A 16,362-nucleotide genomic window follows, 5' to 3' on the forward strand; every position below is an offset into this window, starting at 1 on the left:
CGCTTAGTTTTCATTGTCGCCGAAAAATATTTGTTTCTTTGCATTTTCTGTAATTTGCATACGTGCGAACATTTCCTCTTGCTCCTGACATTGACGTATGAATTATAAAGACATTTACATGCATACATATATCCATGTATGCTAGGTACATAAATGTTCAACGTGGGGGTTCAACAAACCCAGAAAGCCGCAATAAAAGTACCTTCATTAGCTGCCATTAGCCGCTGGAATGTGCATCACATTTCACACGATATTAAATCGAGCAGAAGGCACAAAAACAGAGCTGTGAAAGCAGCTAGCTTAAATTGTTTGGACACATGGCCCGGCACTGTTGCTGGCTGGCTGTGTGAAGTGCGTGTTTGTGCCATTAAAGTTTCATCAGTGGAGCAACAGCTAAGAGCGGCCAACCTCTCAAATCCCCAAAGCCCCCGCGGCCAGCTCTTTGGTTCAGGGAGTTAAAGGGTCGCTGGCGTTGCCTGATATTGTCATTACATGCTTCGAGGATATTTCTGTGGCGTAACCAAGGCAAATGTACTTTTGACAGTTGGGACTCTTGAAAGGGTTGACCGACAGCGCACACACAGACACACACAGAGCGAGAGAAAACTTTGTACAATGCAAAAGATTCAAATTTCCAGCTCGGAACAGCAACAGCTGCCATATGATAATGCCTGCCTCAGGGGGGTCGAGTCGGTCGGACAACCCCTCAGTCATGTGACCAAAACCAAACCCATATAACTGGGCTTACTTGTAATAGTTCTCAAATCAGTTTGCTCGCAGCCAACTGCTGCAGCAGCAGCAATAAATGTTAGCTAAGCATTTAAATATTTATTAATGTGGGATTTGCGAGCAATCCAAATAATATGTAATGCTAGAAGCAAAACTATTGCACGCAGGTAGCTCTATGATATGGAAGCATTGGTTATGCTAAGTAACTATATATAAATAAATATAGATGTATGTACTATATCAATATATATATATAGTATAGTCCACAATAAAGCACAGATTTCCTAGCTAAATTTTTTTGCAAATATAATAAATTATTTCACGCCTTGCCTATTAACGAAACATGTTGATTATTAGTTGACAACAACAATAGACATTTTATTTAACTTCTATTTTTTTGATTTTGTTGATTTTACTTTTTATATTAGCATTAAATACGATTATCCATAGCTCAGCTTCAATAAATTAACAATTTAAATGTTGCTAACAAAGACAACACAAATGTTGCTAGCAACATGTTGCTGTGGAACGTATTTGAATGCAGCTAAGACTATACGCTATGTTATAAATGAGTAAATTTGCTTTAAAAAACACAAAATAATAGAAAATAACAAAAATCAAAATAGATGAGATATATATCTGTATATCTATAATTTTAAAATGGCTTTTTAAGCAATATATTTATCATATTTATAAATAAATAAATGTTTTTAACATATTCAAAATATCGGCTTATCGGTTAAGAGTCAGCTGAAATCATAAAATACTTGAGATAGCTAATATGCCGCCCGTAGCTCAGCCATAAACCGGTTCTAGTCGAAGAGAGTCAAACGCATTTGCAGTTGCCGTTGCGTTCACAGTTCACAAAATGATCTTGGCCAGTATTTTTGTGTGTTTCTGCCTGGTGTCGGCTTACAACTATTTGAGACAACGTCAACAGCGCGGACTTATTAAAATCTGGGAGGACCCTTTTCCTGGCCTCTATTAGGCGCCATGCACGAAATTGTGCGGCTCTCTCCAAAGAGTAAGTTCCGACACTCCATTTACTTAAATATGCCTATCAAATGTCAACTTCGACAGATTTCTTTGAGCGCAGCTCTGTCTACTTGGCCAAATATGGCACTGTGAGTCGTATTTGGGTTTTTCACAGACTCTTCATACCTGTCGCCGACTTGGAATTAGCTAAGCAACTGCTGCAGAGCGAAACGCATTTGGAGACGGGCCACGAGCTGATGAGCGACTGGCTGGGCGACAGCTTGCTCAATTGCCAGCCGCAACACTGGCCACAGCGACACCAAATACTCTTGGCACTCTCACAGCCAGACAACCTGTTGCAATTGAACCAGCTATTTCAGCAGCAGGCCGAGCAGCTCTGTCAACAGCTAGCGGCACAGGCGGAAACGCGACAAGTCTTTGATGTGTGGCAGTTGGTCTCGGACAATGTATTGGACCTGATGCTGTGCATCAGCTGTGGCATGCAGCCAAGCGAGCGGTATAAGCAGGCATTTAAAGAGTGAGTCGTTTGGTGTTAAGCAATTAATTATAGTTTATGCTGCGTTTTGAGTGATGAAACTAAGTTTAAATATTTATTCTCAGCTCAAACTGGTACAATTTACATATGTACCTGATTTTCAATAGCCAGTTCTTGCAGCAGCTGATTCAGTTCATAATTTATGTGGCTGGCTATCGACATTCAATTAGAGTCTGAATTGTTTCAGTTTAAATTTCATACTTTGACTTCTTTGTTCAAGTAACCAAAAACATTGATTGCAGCTCTCAAAATGCATCGACTTCTACTTCCACTTCTTCATTTTATTATCTAACAATTTATTCCATCACTATTATCTATAATTATGTATATTAACTGTAATTTTACTTCGTTATCTTTCTCCAGTCTCATCGAGCTCTATCGCAAGCGTTTCTTGAGCGTACGATCAGCCAATCGGCTCACCTTCTTGCTCGGCTCGCCACTGATGCGAAGACGACAGCAACGGCTCATACGACGCATCAATGAGGAGAACAAACAGATGCTGGAGCAGCGCAGACAACATAAGCTAAACACTAATCAAAATAAAAATCGAGGGGCATCACTATAGATCGCATTGAACCGGCTCCAAAAAGTGGAAATATCAATCGCTGCTCGAGTTGCTGCTCGCGAGTGAAGCGTCGCTGACTGACGCCCAGCTCTTGCCGAGCTGAAACAGCTGCAACTTCCTTGGGCCATTTGCTGTGCAGCAGCGCACTCTTGCTTTGGCCTTAGTGCTGATTGCACGACATCCGGCCGTGCAGCAACGCTGTCTGGATGAGCTGCGCCTAGCTAGTAGCTCAGCGAATGGTGCGCTTGCCCTACCTGGATGCGGTGCTCAAGGAGACACTGCGGCTGCACCCACCGCAGCTTGATTGTGAGTCGTGAGCTGAGTAAAAGCTTTGAGTACAGTAAGTGAATGAATCTCTTCTCTAAGTCTCATTCATGCCTCCTTGTGTTCACAGCTCATTCAGAGGTGGGCGATGGCGTTCTGCCCGCTGGTGCTGAGATCTACATCAATCTCTATGAGCTGCAACGCGCTGAGCTGGAATATGGCGATAAGGCGCAACTCTTCAAGCCAGAGCGCTTTCTGGAGCAGACTCAGCTTTGGCCTGGGTTCCGCGCAGCTGCCCGGCGCAGCAAATGAGCTTTAAACCTTGCTGCAACAGCTGGTGGCGCCGCTGCTGCTGCAGTACGAGCTGCTGCCCTACGGCGATGCACTGCGACTCATCTACGCTTGGCGCTGGCTCGAGCAATGGCTTCCAGTTGGGCGCTGCAGCCACGTTTGAACAGCAAACAAGATTAATTAGATTAAAGATTAATTAGATTAACAAAATAGACTTTAATTTAGAGACAAATGAAATATACAAACAAAGAGAACACCTCTCTATGGCTGGCTGCGCCTGCGCATGCCCATCTGAAATCCTGTATCCGAGCGCAGCACTATGTTAAACCACAGCCTGCACTGGCTCGCCCAGCGGCAGCAGCTCGTACTCGCGCACAATCTTGGCCAGCAGCATCTTCATCTCCAGCTGGGCGAACTTCTGGCCAACGCAATTGGCGTGGCCCGCACTGAAGGGCACATAGGCAAAGCTCGAAGTGGAGCGTTCGCTGTTGGCATGACGCTCCGGCTTGAAGAGATGCGGATCCGGAAAGTTTTTCTCATCATTGTGCATGCCAATAATGCCCATAAGAATCTCAGAGCCGGCGGGTATAACAGCCGCGCCAAACTTGGAGTGTGCTGCAAGCAGAAAGTCTCATTTATTACGTCGCCCACGCTTAGTCGCGCTCACTTACTGTATTTGAAGTCGGTTTGCAGCTTTCGGCCCACTAGCGGCACGGGCGGATATATGCGCAGCGACTCCTGGATGACGACACTCCACATACTTCAGCTCGCCCAAATTCTCGCATGGTAACAGCGCGACTGCGATCGCTGCCCAGCACGTGCAGGATCTCCTCCAGCATTTTGGCCTGAACTTGAGGATTTCGTGATATGCACCACAGGCAGAAAGATAAGGCACTGGTGGTGGTGTCATGGCCCTCGAACATGAATGTGTCCACCTCCTCGCGTATCTCCTCGTCCCTCAGCGGTCGTCCATCCACGCTCGCCTGCAGCAGCACATCCAGCAGCGCCATGCGACGCTTGCCGCCCACCTCGTTCTGCAGCGGCTGTCTCTGCGCCCACACGCTGCAATCCCCTCCAGAATCTGGCGACGTTGCTTAAATCACCTCAGTAGTAAAATGCGTGCATGGTGCGTATGAGCTGCATCTGACGAAGCTTGAGATGTGGATGGGTTAGCGTGAAGAGCAGCTCGCTTTGCAGGTAGAACGACATGAAGCCGCCAGGCCATTAATGCTGTGCATCTGGTGAGTGGAAGAGGAGGCTGGGATGAGATTGATTTTGATATAGAATGCAGATATGATTAGCCTGGTTTACTATTGGAAGAAGAGGCAAGCAGGGTATAGAGAAGATAGGGATACATTTTGCATGTACTTTGAGTCATGATCTGAAGCTAGCTCCCACAGAGCATCTATGAGTAAAGAGAATTTTTGGCTGAGTTTATTAAACTAGTTCAACTTAGTCAAAGCTGAGTCTGAGCCACTGCCACTCGATATCAAGGCAAGGCTATATCATATAGCAACTGTGTCCCAGCTTACGGGAACTAGTATGAAAACTAACTCTTCTTTTCAGGGCTGACCTCTATATGAATATGCTTCACAACTTACTCCGTAACAGGCATTGGCATAGGGCGTGCTCTCTGCCAGCTGCGCATTCACTTTGGTGCCCATTGCCGTCTCAGCGATGATGTCCAAGGCAGAGCCAGGCAGACAAAGGGATAGGACATCGAAGGTCTCTCCATTGGCAACGCTGCTCCAGACGCTGCACGCACAGATTCGACTGCAGATCAAAGACCTCCACGAACTGTTCCAGTATCGAGAAGTGGAAGGTGGGCGTGATTATCTTGCGACGCTGGTACCACACTTTGCCATCGCTGAGCAGTAGGCCGTTGCCCAGCCACTGGCCCCAGCACCTTGTACACCTGATGCTTAAACCAAATGCTCCTGGCTGGCGAGCACCTGCTCATTGAACTCCACATCGCTGCTGGTGATCATCAAGCGATTCAGCACCCAAACACGCTGCAATGTCCAAGTTCAATACTATATTGTGGGATCGTTTAAGGAAATCTGCGAGCAACCATAATAAGTATGAGTTAATTAGTATAAAACAAAGAATTAACAATAACAATTATAGTAACGTTAACTGTAGCACTTCTATAATTCCTGCGCACTTCACCTACTTATTTGTTTTATAATCAATTCATTATTGGGAATGCAAAGAGATAAGACTTATTTTATAAATATACCAGTGGGCCTTGACTGACTGCATAGTACTCGTCCACGATTCTTAGACAAAGGTATTTAAATATGAATATATTTCAATATGGTATGTATCATTTATACATCTAACTGTTTCCGCATTTATATTTATGGCAGCAACACCTAATATTGTAGAAAGCCCATATACTCTCTTGACTTCGTGAACGAGTATTAGCACGCACTTCGATAATTATAAGCCTAACGATTAGATTACTCAACTAGCTACTTATTTGTTTATAATCAACGTGTTATTGGATTCACTTATTTATAGAGCTCTAATAATAGATGTTATTTAGATAAGGGCTTTCATTGAAAGAATATGTTGTTTACACTTGAGCAGTCAATGTGAACTGCAGAAGTGGATGATCATGCAGGGACTTGGGAATTATTGGCCACCTACTGACGCCATCAAGTGGACAACAGGCCAGGCAGGGCAGTAACGCAAACAATTAGGTAGAGAAATGGAAAATCGAATTATTTTAAAGGGCGTGACAGGACTTCTTAAAGTATATATATTTCTTGATCAGGGCGTTAAACAGAGTCTATTGAGGCCTGTCCGTCCTGTCTGTCTGATCTCACCATCTATAAGAGCTTGAGACTTAAAATACTTTTGAAAGTCCGTGTATAGCACGCATATATCTAGTTTGTTTCAAATGCAGCTACTAAAAAATAAATATATATAAATATGTATTAAACAGTAATAATGGAATCAGTAAAGGTGTTTGTGCATTTGTTCGTCAGCCTTAAGTTGAGACAAAGTATAAAAATAAAAATAAATAAAATAAAAATAATAATAAATGAAAAATAATATATATGTACTATATATATATCTATATATATATATATATCTATATATATATATATATATCTATATAGATATAGATATAGTACATATATATTATTTTTCATTTCTTATTATTTTTTTATATATATATTTATACTATATATATCTATATATATATATATATATATATATATAACTATATATGTATAACCATATATGAAATAATATATGATCAGCATAATCAGTATCTGCCTATATAGTTGCATAATTTGTTTTGTCTTTTATATCATGTAAAATGAGTAAAAAAGTAATAAATGTGCTCAACAGCAGCAAGAAAAAACATGTTGATTCACGTATATATGCAGTATACAAATTCCCGATCGTCATTTCTCCTTGTCTGCTGCCGCCAACTTAGTTCAAAATGAGTGTAAATTCTCACTCAGAAAGCGCTCAGCAGCGCTGCTGCAGTGGCCCTTTGAGTGACTTTCAGGTATAAAAGGGCGCAGCAGCGGCTGCGGCGATCAGTCAAGTTTATGACCTGGACCAGGTCAGTCGTTGTGCAGTGCAGTGCGAATGGTGAATAAATTTAAGTTTTTTTTGTTAAATTGTTTAAGTTTAAATAAATTGTATTCTTTAATAAATATTGTATTTGTTTAATAAATATTTTAATATATATTTAAGTTTTTTTGTTTTGGAATATTGTCTAATTGTTAATATTATTTAAATGTTTATTATTATTAATAAGCACTAATTGTTATTATAATAATGATGTTCGTTGTAATGTTCATTAGCAATAATGATCATTCGGAGTAATGATCATTTATGTTCATGATTATTACTGGTAATTATCATTAACGTTTAATGATCATTAGCAAAATGATTTTCTCATGATCATTTTCGTAATGCCTTGTTCTCTTTAAATTGTTAATTACCTACTCTTATTATATTTTATAAGAAATAATTATATATTTTATAAGAAATAATGTTTAAGAGCATTTAATTTTATTAACTCCTTATGAAAGAGTAAGTTATTTTCAAAGTGATTTTGATGTTTGTCATAGGAAGAGAATCTCTTCTCTTAATTTAATTTTTATAACATTATATACTTGTACATATATATTTAATATATATATGTATAGATATATATATATATTTAAGAACAAGAATGTCTAAATGTATTATATATATATTCATAGATTTAATATAATAAATAACAATGATAATAGCAAACAAATGTTTGCTGAATAATCTTTTTATGTATTAGAATTTGTTAGTAAAAATATGTAATTTCTCTTAAAATAGTAAAAGTTTATAAAATAAATTTAAAAAAAATAGTAAAAAGTAAAAAATGTATAACAATTAAGATATTAATATTTAAACCTATATTTACTATATACCTTTATTTAGTATATGTTTATACCTATATTTAAGGCCCTTCAATAATTATGGATAACAGCTGGGTATCTCCTAGTCGAACACACCGACTATAGCTTTCATACTTGTTTAACTTAACTTTCTTTACATATAGACCTGATCTTTGGCCTGAACAAGTCTAACTGGAACTATAAAAATACTATATGGATTATTTGAATTTATAATTGATTTTTAAACAACATTGTAAACTCTTCTGCTTGCATGAGTTGAAAATGGAATGAATGAAGTATACAAATATAATATATAAAAATTATTATATTTTAGCGCTTGACTACTTTTACGACAACTAGAACTACTAAATACTATAGAAATAAATAGAGTAACTTCGCGCTAAGTTCAAATATGTTAAAAGTGCTGTATAAAGTTCAGTTTAGCTGTTTTATTGCCTGGCAACACTATATGTATAAAAAATATATATAATATATGTAATTAGAACAGACAAGTTATATACAAGATATCTGTTCTATATCAACGATATACTAATTATACCCGTGCTACGAACCCCTTAGATAATGAATGCGCACAAGAACGAACGAAACAGCGCCAATGGCCGCGATCTCTTGTCCCTGTTCCATAAAGCTGCTGATAGTGATGCTGGCTGCTGCATACAACAATATTAAAGGCATCAAACAATCATATTTCTCTACAACTTTTAAGAAAGAATTTCTCATATGCACAGCAATACATAACGAGTCGGAAGGACTAGAGCTTATCAAATGGAACAATCCATAACATCTAAAGTCTATATATCTATATATATAGTCTATAGTTTATTAGGCCATATAAACAGCTGAATGAATTGTAAGCAATATTGAATTGTTTTGTATAGCAGCTGTTTGCACATTTCTATATAATATTTGTGATAATTAAAACAGTGTTAAAACGGCTGGAACTGCACTTTGGACTTTGCTGCACATTTCACTTGATACGTACTTTTGGGATTCAGATTGATGACGCGATGCAAGGCTCCAATTAGTGGAAAGCAATAAGGACCCGGCAGATTGGCAACTGCCGCCCGCCTGCCCCTTTGGCGCCAATGGCAGAGACTGGCGGACTGTCAGCAGCAGCACAACAATTGCGATCAGCAGCATTTCGCACACTGAACTGAAGCGACTCAAGCCAGAGGCATATAGTGCTATAGTTTTCTTATCTAATCGAGATTCAATAAGCCGCTGTAACGAAACACTTGCACGCTAATGCTGCGATTAGCACGTAGTGAGCGTTTATTTCTTTAGTTATTTTCTTTTAGTGTGCATGGAGCAGGAACGAGTATGCTAATTGTTTTGGACGCACAGTGCCGTTCAGTGGGTCGCAGCGGCAAGTTATCTGTTCTTTATATAAATATTCTTCTTTTTTTATGTAATTTCCGTTAGAGACATTCGTGCGGAAATTAAAACATTTGCACAGTGAAACAACAACGGGGGATGGATAGCTGCCAAAGCAGAGCCTCGTCCTGAAGGACTGCACTCGCAAAAAACTAATTAACAGTTGCTTCCTGCAGTCGAGCCGAGGCTGCTACAGTAACTTTGACTTTGTAATGGCATTTTATCATATTATTTTAAAAGGGTCAGCGAGCGGCGCCCCAAAGCGAGCTGCAGACACACACACACACATCCTTATAGATATGTGTGCACACATATATAGATGTATGGCATAGGCGTGCTTTTAATTGTGCATTTTCAATTTTCGCAATGACTGTTATAAATAAAACTCTGGCTGCCGGCAGCAGAAGAAGAACAAAAAAAGAGGCAACAGAAATGGAAGATTTTCCACATTAATTTGCGCATATTAAAAATGCAATTTGTTGCGTTAATTGCAGCATGTGAAATGTATCAGACAATCCGAGTGATAGCACAGACCGAAACAGATACGGAGACCGCCCAGTGCTCAACAGCCAAGTCACGTTGATAGCCAGCGCAAACAAGCGAATAGCACGCGAGCAACGCGGCGTATGAGTAATGCGAGCTTTTCGTTCAATGAGTAAGGCTCCGCTCTCTGTGTGTGTGTGTGTGTGTGAGCTTGTGCGTGGATGTGTGTGTGTGTATTGCCAGACACGTGAGTAACAGCAAACTCAGCCTGGCTCTGCTGTGGATTTAAAATTATTTTTTAAATGCGAGTCAACAGATATTTCGGTTTAAGGCGCCAACTGCTCTGAAAATTGATATAAATGAGAACAATCAAATGGGGGTAGAGAACAGAAAAATTATTAAAGAACTGTCTTTAAATTGAGATTGCGTTATGAACAAATATATATAAATATTACTGAACAAATGAAAATTTATTTATTTATTTATTAATTATTATATAGTGTATGGAATATATACGATTGAAATCAATGAACTGTTAAACTGACTGAGTCACTGATTGGCTAATTGATTGACTGGCAAACTTACTGATTGGCTGATTGAGTGACTGATTGGCTAACGATTGATAGACTGATGGTGGTGGACTAACAGCCTTGCCGATTGATGGATTGAAGAACTTAATAGCTGATTAATTAATTGTCTCAGTGATTGACTGACTAAAGTTAGTAAGTCCGTTAATCAATAAGATAAAGACAACAGTTTGATTGACTGACTAAAGTTAGTAAGTCAGTTTATCAGTAATTTCTTACTAATTAACTAGCTCTGACTGATTGTGACTGTGATTGGCTGATTGACTGAATTACAAACTGACTGATGATGATATCTGACAGACAGATAACTGACAGACAGATAACTGATGCGTTGATTGATTGACAAACTTTAAACTGTAACAATCTTTTCAACTGATTGATGGATTGACTGACAGAATCACTGATAGACTCATTGACACTGGGTTATCTAAGGTATTATAAAAATGCCAGTAAGTGTACAATAAAATATTTATATATATTTTATATATATCTATTCACTTATCATAATCTCGATATCTTAATGCTTGTATTATTATAAAATTAAAAATATATAAATTAAGTAACTTAGTGATTTTCAGTTGACTGTAGACTATATATATATAATATATATATATATATTTCAGATATATGGTATATACACTTTGCACAACATCGATGTGAAAATGAAAAAGTTAAAAATGGAACGACTTAAGTCAACTTTTAGGTTGTTAACCAACACTGGTTAGCGAGAGAGCACCGTTATAATCGTCATAAGCAATATAATCTTCATCATATTAGCTAAGCTATACGAGCTAGAGCTATTCTTAGCGACAGTTATAGGTCTATCCGGAGACTGGAGTTCAATGGCTTTTTCGGCCATGGCACTGATGCCAACCCAAGACTCGTCAGCTAAGTCCTTCAGCAGGTTCTTTGGTGGCCAAAAGTCAAAGGTGAGTCCATCTCGCTCACCGGACAATTCGAATGCATAGGAAAGCGGAAAGCCTATCGAATAGGCATAGTCCAAGCTGGTGCCCCCAAACGTATCCTCCTTGCCATACTGCCCATAGGTGAATCTTGTGCCAGTTGCATTGAAAATGGCCTCGGCTCCAGCCTCAGCCACATCATGCAAATCGTTATCATTATCACTTGTGTCACTAGCAGATGAAGAGACGAAACCTTTTAGCACAGATCAATATATACTTAGGGGTAATACCCACCTCTTGTATACCCAGGGATAGAAAATGCTGGTGTGATGCGAATGCAGTGTGATGAACAGCATCCCACGTTTGCTCTGGACCAATTCGAGCATTTTGTCGCGCACCGCTCGCGTCTCTGGTTCCGAGAAGGGCTTGCTGCCGGCATAGTGCATGGTGCAGGAATCGTTTAGCTCGGCATAGCCCTGGCCCCAGCCAATATCGTAATTTCGATTAATATTCGTTCCGAAGCAGTTGAAGCCGTTCGGCGACCGCGTATTTCGCCACAATTTGTCCACATTACGCGAGTACATATAGCCATCCGGATTGACCTGTGGCATCACAATCCAATCGTAATCGTGCAGCAAGTGCGCATTCTCCTCATGCCTAACCACTAGCTGCTCCAAGGTGTACAATGCAGCAACAGGTGTCAGCCATTCGCGCGCATGTGCTCCGGCTATGAGTAGAATCGCCTTCTTGCCGTCGCGCCCATCGCCGTTCGTTATCGTTAACGATTTCAGTGGGCGCTTCTCATACGTGACGCCCACATCTTGTAGAGCAACGCGATCGCTGTACGCCTTGGCTAGCTGCTCCATGTAATCCAGCATGCCATCGTAGCCGAGGTAGTCATCGAGTAGCAGAGACGGCGCCACTTGCCGACGCAGTCGCCGCTTGAAGGCCTCAACACGCGACGCGCCAAACGCCAGCGATTGATCGAGCTGTGTTATCAACAAGATAAGCACACATAGCCAACCGTACAGGGTATTATCGATTACTAACATGCTACGCACTGGCTTGCACACATGCCATTTGTTTTATATATATATATATAAATATATATACATATGAAATTATATATGTGCATGGGTTTCCCAGCGCTACACGTAGAACCGATTGCTCTTAATCACAAGCTACAACTGAGTGCGGGTCAGTTGACTCTGCAGTATGTGTTTACTAACTGTTGCTGCTTGCCCTCTCTCCAACTTACTCTCTCCCACTCTCTCTTTCCCCTGCTCGCTCTCTTCTCTTCTTTTGTATAATAAAATTCGCAACGTTATTATCTATCGATGATACTTATACTAAAATATAATTTTCTCTCGCTCTCTCTCTCAATGCCTTCCGCCTCTCTTTGCAAAGAGTTGCATCTATTTTTAGACTCGCTCAATATGTATGTTTGCAAAAACTCTCTGGATCTGCATCACCATGCTCTTGTTAATGTTGGAGCGAGAGACTCTTTGTAGATACATTTCGTTGCACTGCGCTTTTTATACTCGTTCGCGAAGTGAGTGGTGTATATTGGGTTTGTGCAATTAAAGCTTCAGACTTGATTTTTCCTCTTATAAAAAGATACATTTACGGTGGGCTTGGCCAATTCAGAAATACTAAAACTGGTATAAAAGATAAACTGATAAGTACTTTGAATTTGCAATACATACTCGTAGATAACGTTATACCAGCCCTTAATGACATATATACCTACCTCCATTCGGGCGTGGCCATATAGATAAAACTGTATCTTCCTCAGTCTTAGAGCTAGAACTCCACATTGCGACAGTTAGCTACTCTTATGAACGAGTATTATGCAGTCAATATCGCCCGACTGCATTGTTCTTACTCGTTGCTTATTGATATTCTGTGTTCATCGCAACTGCGCGCACTGTGCAATTTGGCTGACAGTGACAAGCAATGCCTGAACTGCAGTCTATCAAATATGGCAATAGCTAGATATAGAGTTAGTTATATTCAGCTATACTTAGTTATAGTTAGATAATTAGCACAACAGACAAGTTCTTTAAGTCAACAGCCTCTGCCAATTCGCTGAAATGGCTAATTGAGTTAGCAAACATTTTGCATGAGGACAGTGTAGAAGGGTCAGCAACAGCAGTGGAAGCAGTAAAACAACAACAACACGAATACTGTTTAGCCACTATATTTTCTAGTCTTATGCTCCACTTTTATCTGCATTTTGCGGCTTTGCCATTTTGCGGTTTAAAAAGCCATTAAAAAACGTAATTATGTTGATAAATACGTCTTACTGGGCATTTTGCATTTTTATTTTTTTTTTCAACTTCCTGTCGACGGGCAGCCAAAGGACGTGAGCGGGCCGCAAGGCGAGGCTGTTGCCACTCAACTTTGGCCGCAACAACAAACACACTTTGCTGGCAAGTTTTTAGCCAGCAAATATTTTATCATTGCGCCTTTTTTGCAGTCAAGTGGCTCGGCAGGACCTCAGGCAGCAGCAGCAGCGGCAGGACATGGCAGCTGCTGCCGCTGACTGTTGCATTTAAGCGCTGTTTATGCCCGCAAAATTTTGTCTTGCTGCAATTTGTTGCAAGCTAAAACATTTTTTTCTTCTTCTTCTTCTTTTTTTTGGCTAGTCAAGCGAAAAGTGATTCGCACAGTTTTTGAGCCTTTCTTTTTGGCAGTTTTTCATTTGAAGTCCTTTGCGCTGAGGCAATTCAGCTGATTGCGATCTAATGGAGCCATCATTTATGCTAAGACTTCGAGACGCAATTGACTACTGGCTCTTTGTTGGCTCAAGCTAAGTGGCAAGAAATTAATGAGCTAGCAAAAATGTGATTTCAATTTATAGATTATGAACCTCAGCTCGAATCTCTTCCTCTTTCCCAGGCTGCCTGCAATTGCCAATGTGCATAATTTATAACGAGGCAAACTTCTGATTGAGAGTTGAGAGAGAAAAGCAAGTGAAGATGTTGCGGTCCGGGAGTACATGACGACGAAATACTCGCTTGCAGTGCGAGAAGAAGTTGAAATGAATGAAAGTAAAGAGTTGTCGATTATAATCGATCTTTAGATGAGCTCTTTGGTATAAATGAATCGATTGTAGAATATATCGATTATAATTGAGCTGTTAAGAAACTTTTTATATGAACTTGTAACATGAAATTATCAATTATAATCGATCTTTAGTAAATCATTTAAGTGTACAAATATCGATTTCTTATGAAGTGGCATCGAGATCTTTGATTTTATCGCTTTTCAGTCTACAGTCGATAATAATAAAGAACTATTGATTTAATGAATTATTATCGATCATTAAGCAAACTTATTAGTTCAAAAACTTTGATTTTCTTATAAAGTAATACACATTTTATCAATTCCATTGCTTAAAGGTATTTTATGTTATACAGATCTAGATCTTTATCACTCTATCCACCTTCAGCTATTTTTTCGCAATTCAATTTTGCAACTCTTCAGCTTCCATAGCAACACCATATACCCATTTCACTCACTGAGCGCGCATAAAAAAATCCGATTAGTTCAGTTGATGCTGTGTCCTTCGCTCCGACTCCATCTCCATCTCCACCTCCGTCTCCCACTCCTTCGGCCATCACTTGCCATGCGAGTCACGTAACGCGTTCATGTCCGATTTTTAAGTTTGCGCTGCACAAATCACGTAACCCGACCATTCAGGCTCCTGCTTCGCTGTGGTTAGAGATTGGGCGTTAGTTGATGGGCGTGGCAGTGGTAGAAGAGCCAAGCTAATGTCCTACTTCAGGCTATTTGTAGTGTGTGCACTTTGTGTGCAGCTTTTATGATTTGTTTATATACAGCAACTCGAGGACGTGAGGCGAAAGCTCCGACTCTGAGCATGAACTGTGATAAAAACTAGATTACGATTATTAAATAACACATTAAGAGTTTTATTATGGTTTATAGTTTAGATATTGTTAGGTGGATGAATAAGAGCTGGATGTGATTGAGTAGAAGCAATTAAGAGGGTTCTAGTCGGGAGTGTTCGACTAGGAATTACCTGCACTGAGGTGCTATATAGACAGACCGACTTGGCTATATGGACTTAGCTCAGCATTCTGATCTGCCACACCACCTTCTCCTGAAATGATCTTTTCAATGAGAATTCAGATTTCAGGCCTTTAGCTGTACCCCAGCTGGAAGATGAGGTATTTTATTATTATTTTTTATTTTATTTTTATTTTATTATTTTATAGGCTCCCATAAAAGCAAATACTTATCATATATAAAGAAAAGTCTTTATTTAATGCAAAACTCTTAAAATTATTTAGAATCCCCAGTGAGTGCCGAATCCATCGAAGCTCATGTGGGAGACTGCCTCGGCGGGTGAATAGTGCACCACAGAGGGTTGGTGGCTGGCGTAGGTGGTCTGGACAGCTGGGATGTGTTGCTGCTGCTGCTGATGGTAGACTGGAGCCTGGCTATAGAACGCAGGCTGTTGTGGTGCTGGTGCTGGAGCAGCAGCATAGCTGATAGTCTTGGCTATGGCTGGCTGATAGACATTGTTGCTGATGCGTGTGTCCAGCTTGTGCACCTGGGAGTAGGGCGTCGCCACGGACTTGGCATAGTGAGAGACGGTGCCGTCGTAGCTTCTGACCACATTCTGCTGGGTATGCGCCACGGCATGCTCATCGGCCAGGTAGCTAATGCCAGCCCAGGTGGGCGACAGCAGCAAAAGAGTTGAGATTAGTGAGAGGAATGCGCGAGACATGTTTGAGCTGTGAGAGAAGTCGAGTAACTGTTTGACTTTTGCTGCCGCCAGCAGGTCTTATAAATGCGCATTAACTCGATCAATAATTACTCAAATTGTTTTTTTTTTTTTGCCCAGTTTGTGGGCGAAGCGTTATGGTTAATGCGATTGGGTTTTGCGTGACTTTCATAAATCCACATTTAGCCGGAGATCGTGGCAAATCAATTTATGCCACAATGTGACAGCAAATGGAGGGCGTGCCACACTTATGACCATATTGCATAACAGCCATTGAGCCACAGCAGGCCATGCTGAGGTCGCCGGCGCACCTGCTCCACATACCAGCATTTCGGCTCTGAAGTGCCCTCAAGCTCTGCGTGCCCATGCCCAAAATAATAACAGCCCAGTCACAATTTATGGCCCATCGGAGATGCATTAAGGATGCCCAAATTGTGAATGCATCTCGACAGCTTCAGTTCA

General features: G+C 40.4%; 3 protein-coding genes and 1 pseudogene across 3 annotated transcripts; 1 reads left to right on the forward strand and 3 right to left on the reverse strand.

Moving 5' to 3' along the window:
* Positions 1 to 1,597: 1,597 nt before the first annotated feature.
* On the forward strand, positions 1,598 to 3,580 carry LOC111593208 (probable cytochrome P450 316a1). Its single transcript, XM_030223421.1, is given in 10 exon segments — positions 1,598 to 1,679; positions 1,682 to 1,753; positions 1,810 to 2,242; positions 2,624 to 2,774; positions 2,965 to 3,065; positions 3,067 to 3,124; positions 3,126 to 3,165; positions 3,220 to 3,352; positions 3,354 to 3,482; positions 3,484 to 3,580. Coding segments are annotated over 10 exon segments (1,296 nt in total).
* A 61-nt stretch (positions 3,581 to 3,641) lies between these two features.
* On the reverse strand, positions 3,642 to 10,658 carry LOC115482953 (annotated as a pseudogene).
* A 308-nt stretch (positions 10,659 to 10,966) lies between these two features.
* LOC115482954 (zinc carboxypeptidase A 1-like) lies at positions 10,967 to 12,165 on the reverse strand. Its single transcript, XM_030223426.1, has 2 exons — positions 11,442 to 12,165; positions 10,967 to 11,378 (listed from the first exon to the last, which is right to left on the reverse strand). The coding sequence occupies exons 1-2, from the start codon at positions 12,023 to 12,025 to the stop codon at positions 10,967 to 10,969; spliced, it is 996 nt and encodes a 331-aa protein (XP_030079286.1). The 5' UTR covers positions 12,026 to 12,165.
* Positions 12,166 to 15,459: 3,294 nt separating this feature from the next.
* On the reverse strand, positions 15,460 to 15,903 carry LOC111593220 (larval/pupal cuticle protein H1C). The gene has a single exon (XM_023305871.2). It carries the CDS (start codon positions 15,901 to 15,903, stop codon positions 15,460 to 15,462), a length of 444 nt encoding a protein of 147 aa, XP_023161639.2.
* Positions 15,904 to 16,362: the final 459 nt, after the last annotated feature.

The sequence above is a fragment of the Drosophila hydei genome, unplaced genomic scaffold (assembly GCF_003285905.1).
Source record: "Drosophila hydei strain 15085-1641.00,03,60 unplaced genomic scaffold, DhydRS2 tig00000183-arrow-arrow-pilon, whole genome shotgun sequence".
NCBI classification, from domain to species: Eukaryota; Metazoa; Arthropoda; class Insecta; order Diptera; family Drosophilidae; genus Drosophila; species Drosophila hydei.

Bases quoted from the DNA above. Each gene is read 5' to 3' on its own strand.
- LOC115482954 (XM_030223426.1), bottom strand. From the start codon at position 12,025: ATGCTGGATTACATGGAGCAGCTAGCCAAGGCGTACAGCGATCGCGTT. The intron at 11,379-11,441 runs GTGGGTATTACC...TTCATCTGCTAG, and splicing joins TATCCCTGGGTATACAAGAG to TGACACAAGTGATAATGATA.
- LOC111593220 (XM_023305871.2), bottom strand. From the start codon at position 15,903: ATGTCTCGCGCATTCCTCTCACTAATCTCAACTCTTTTGCTGCTGTCG.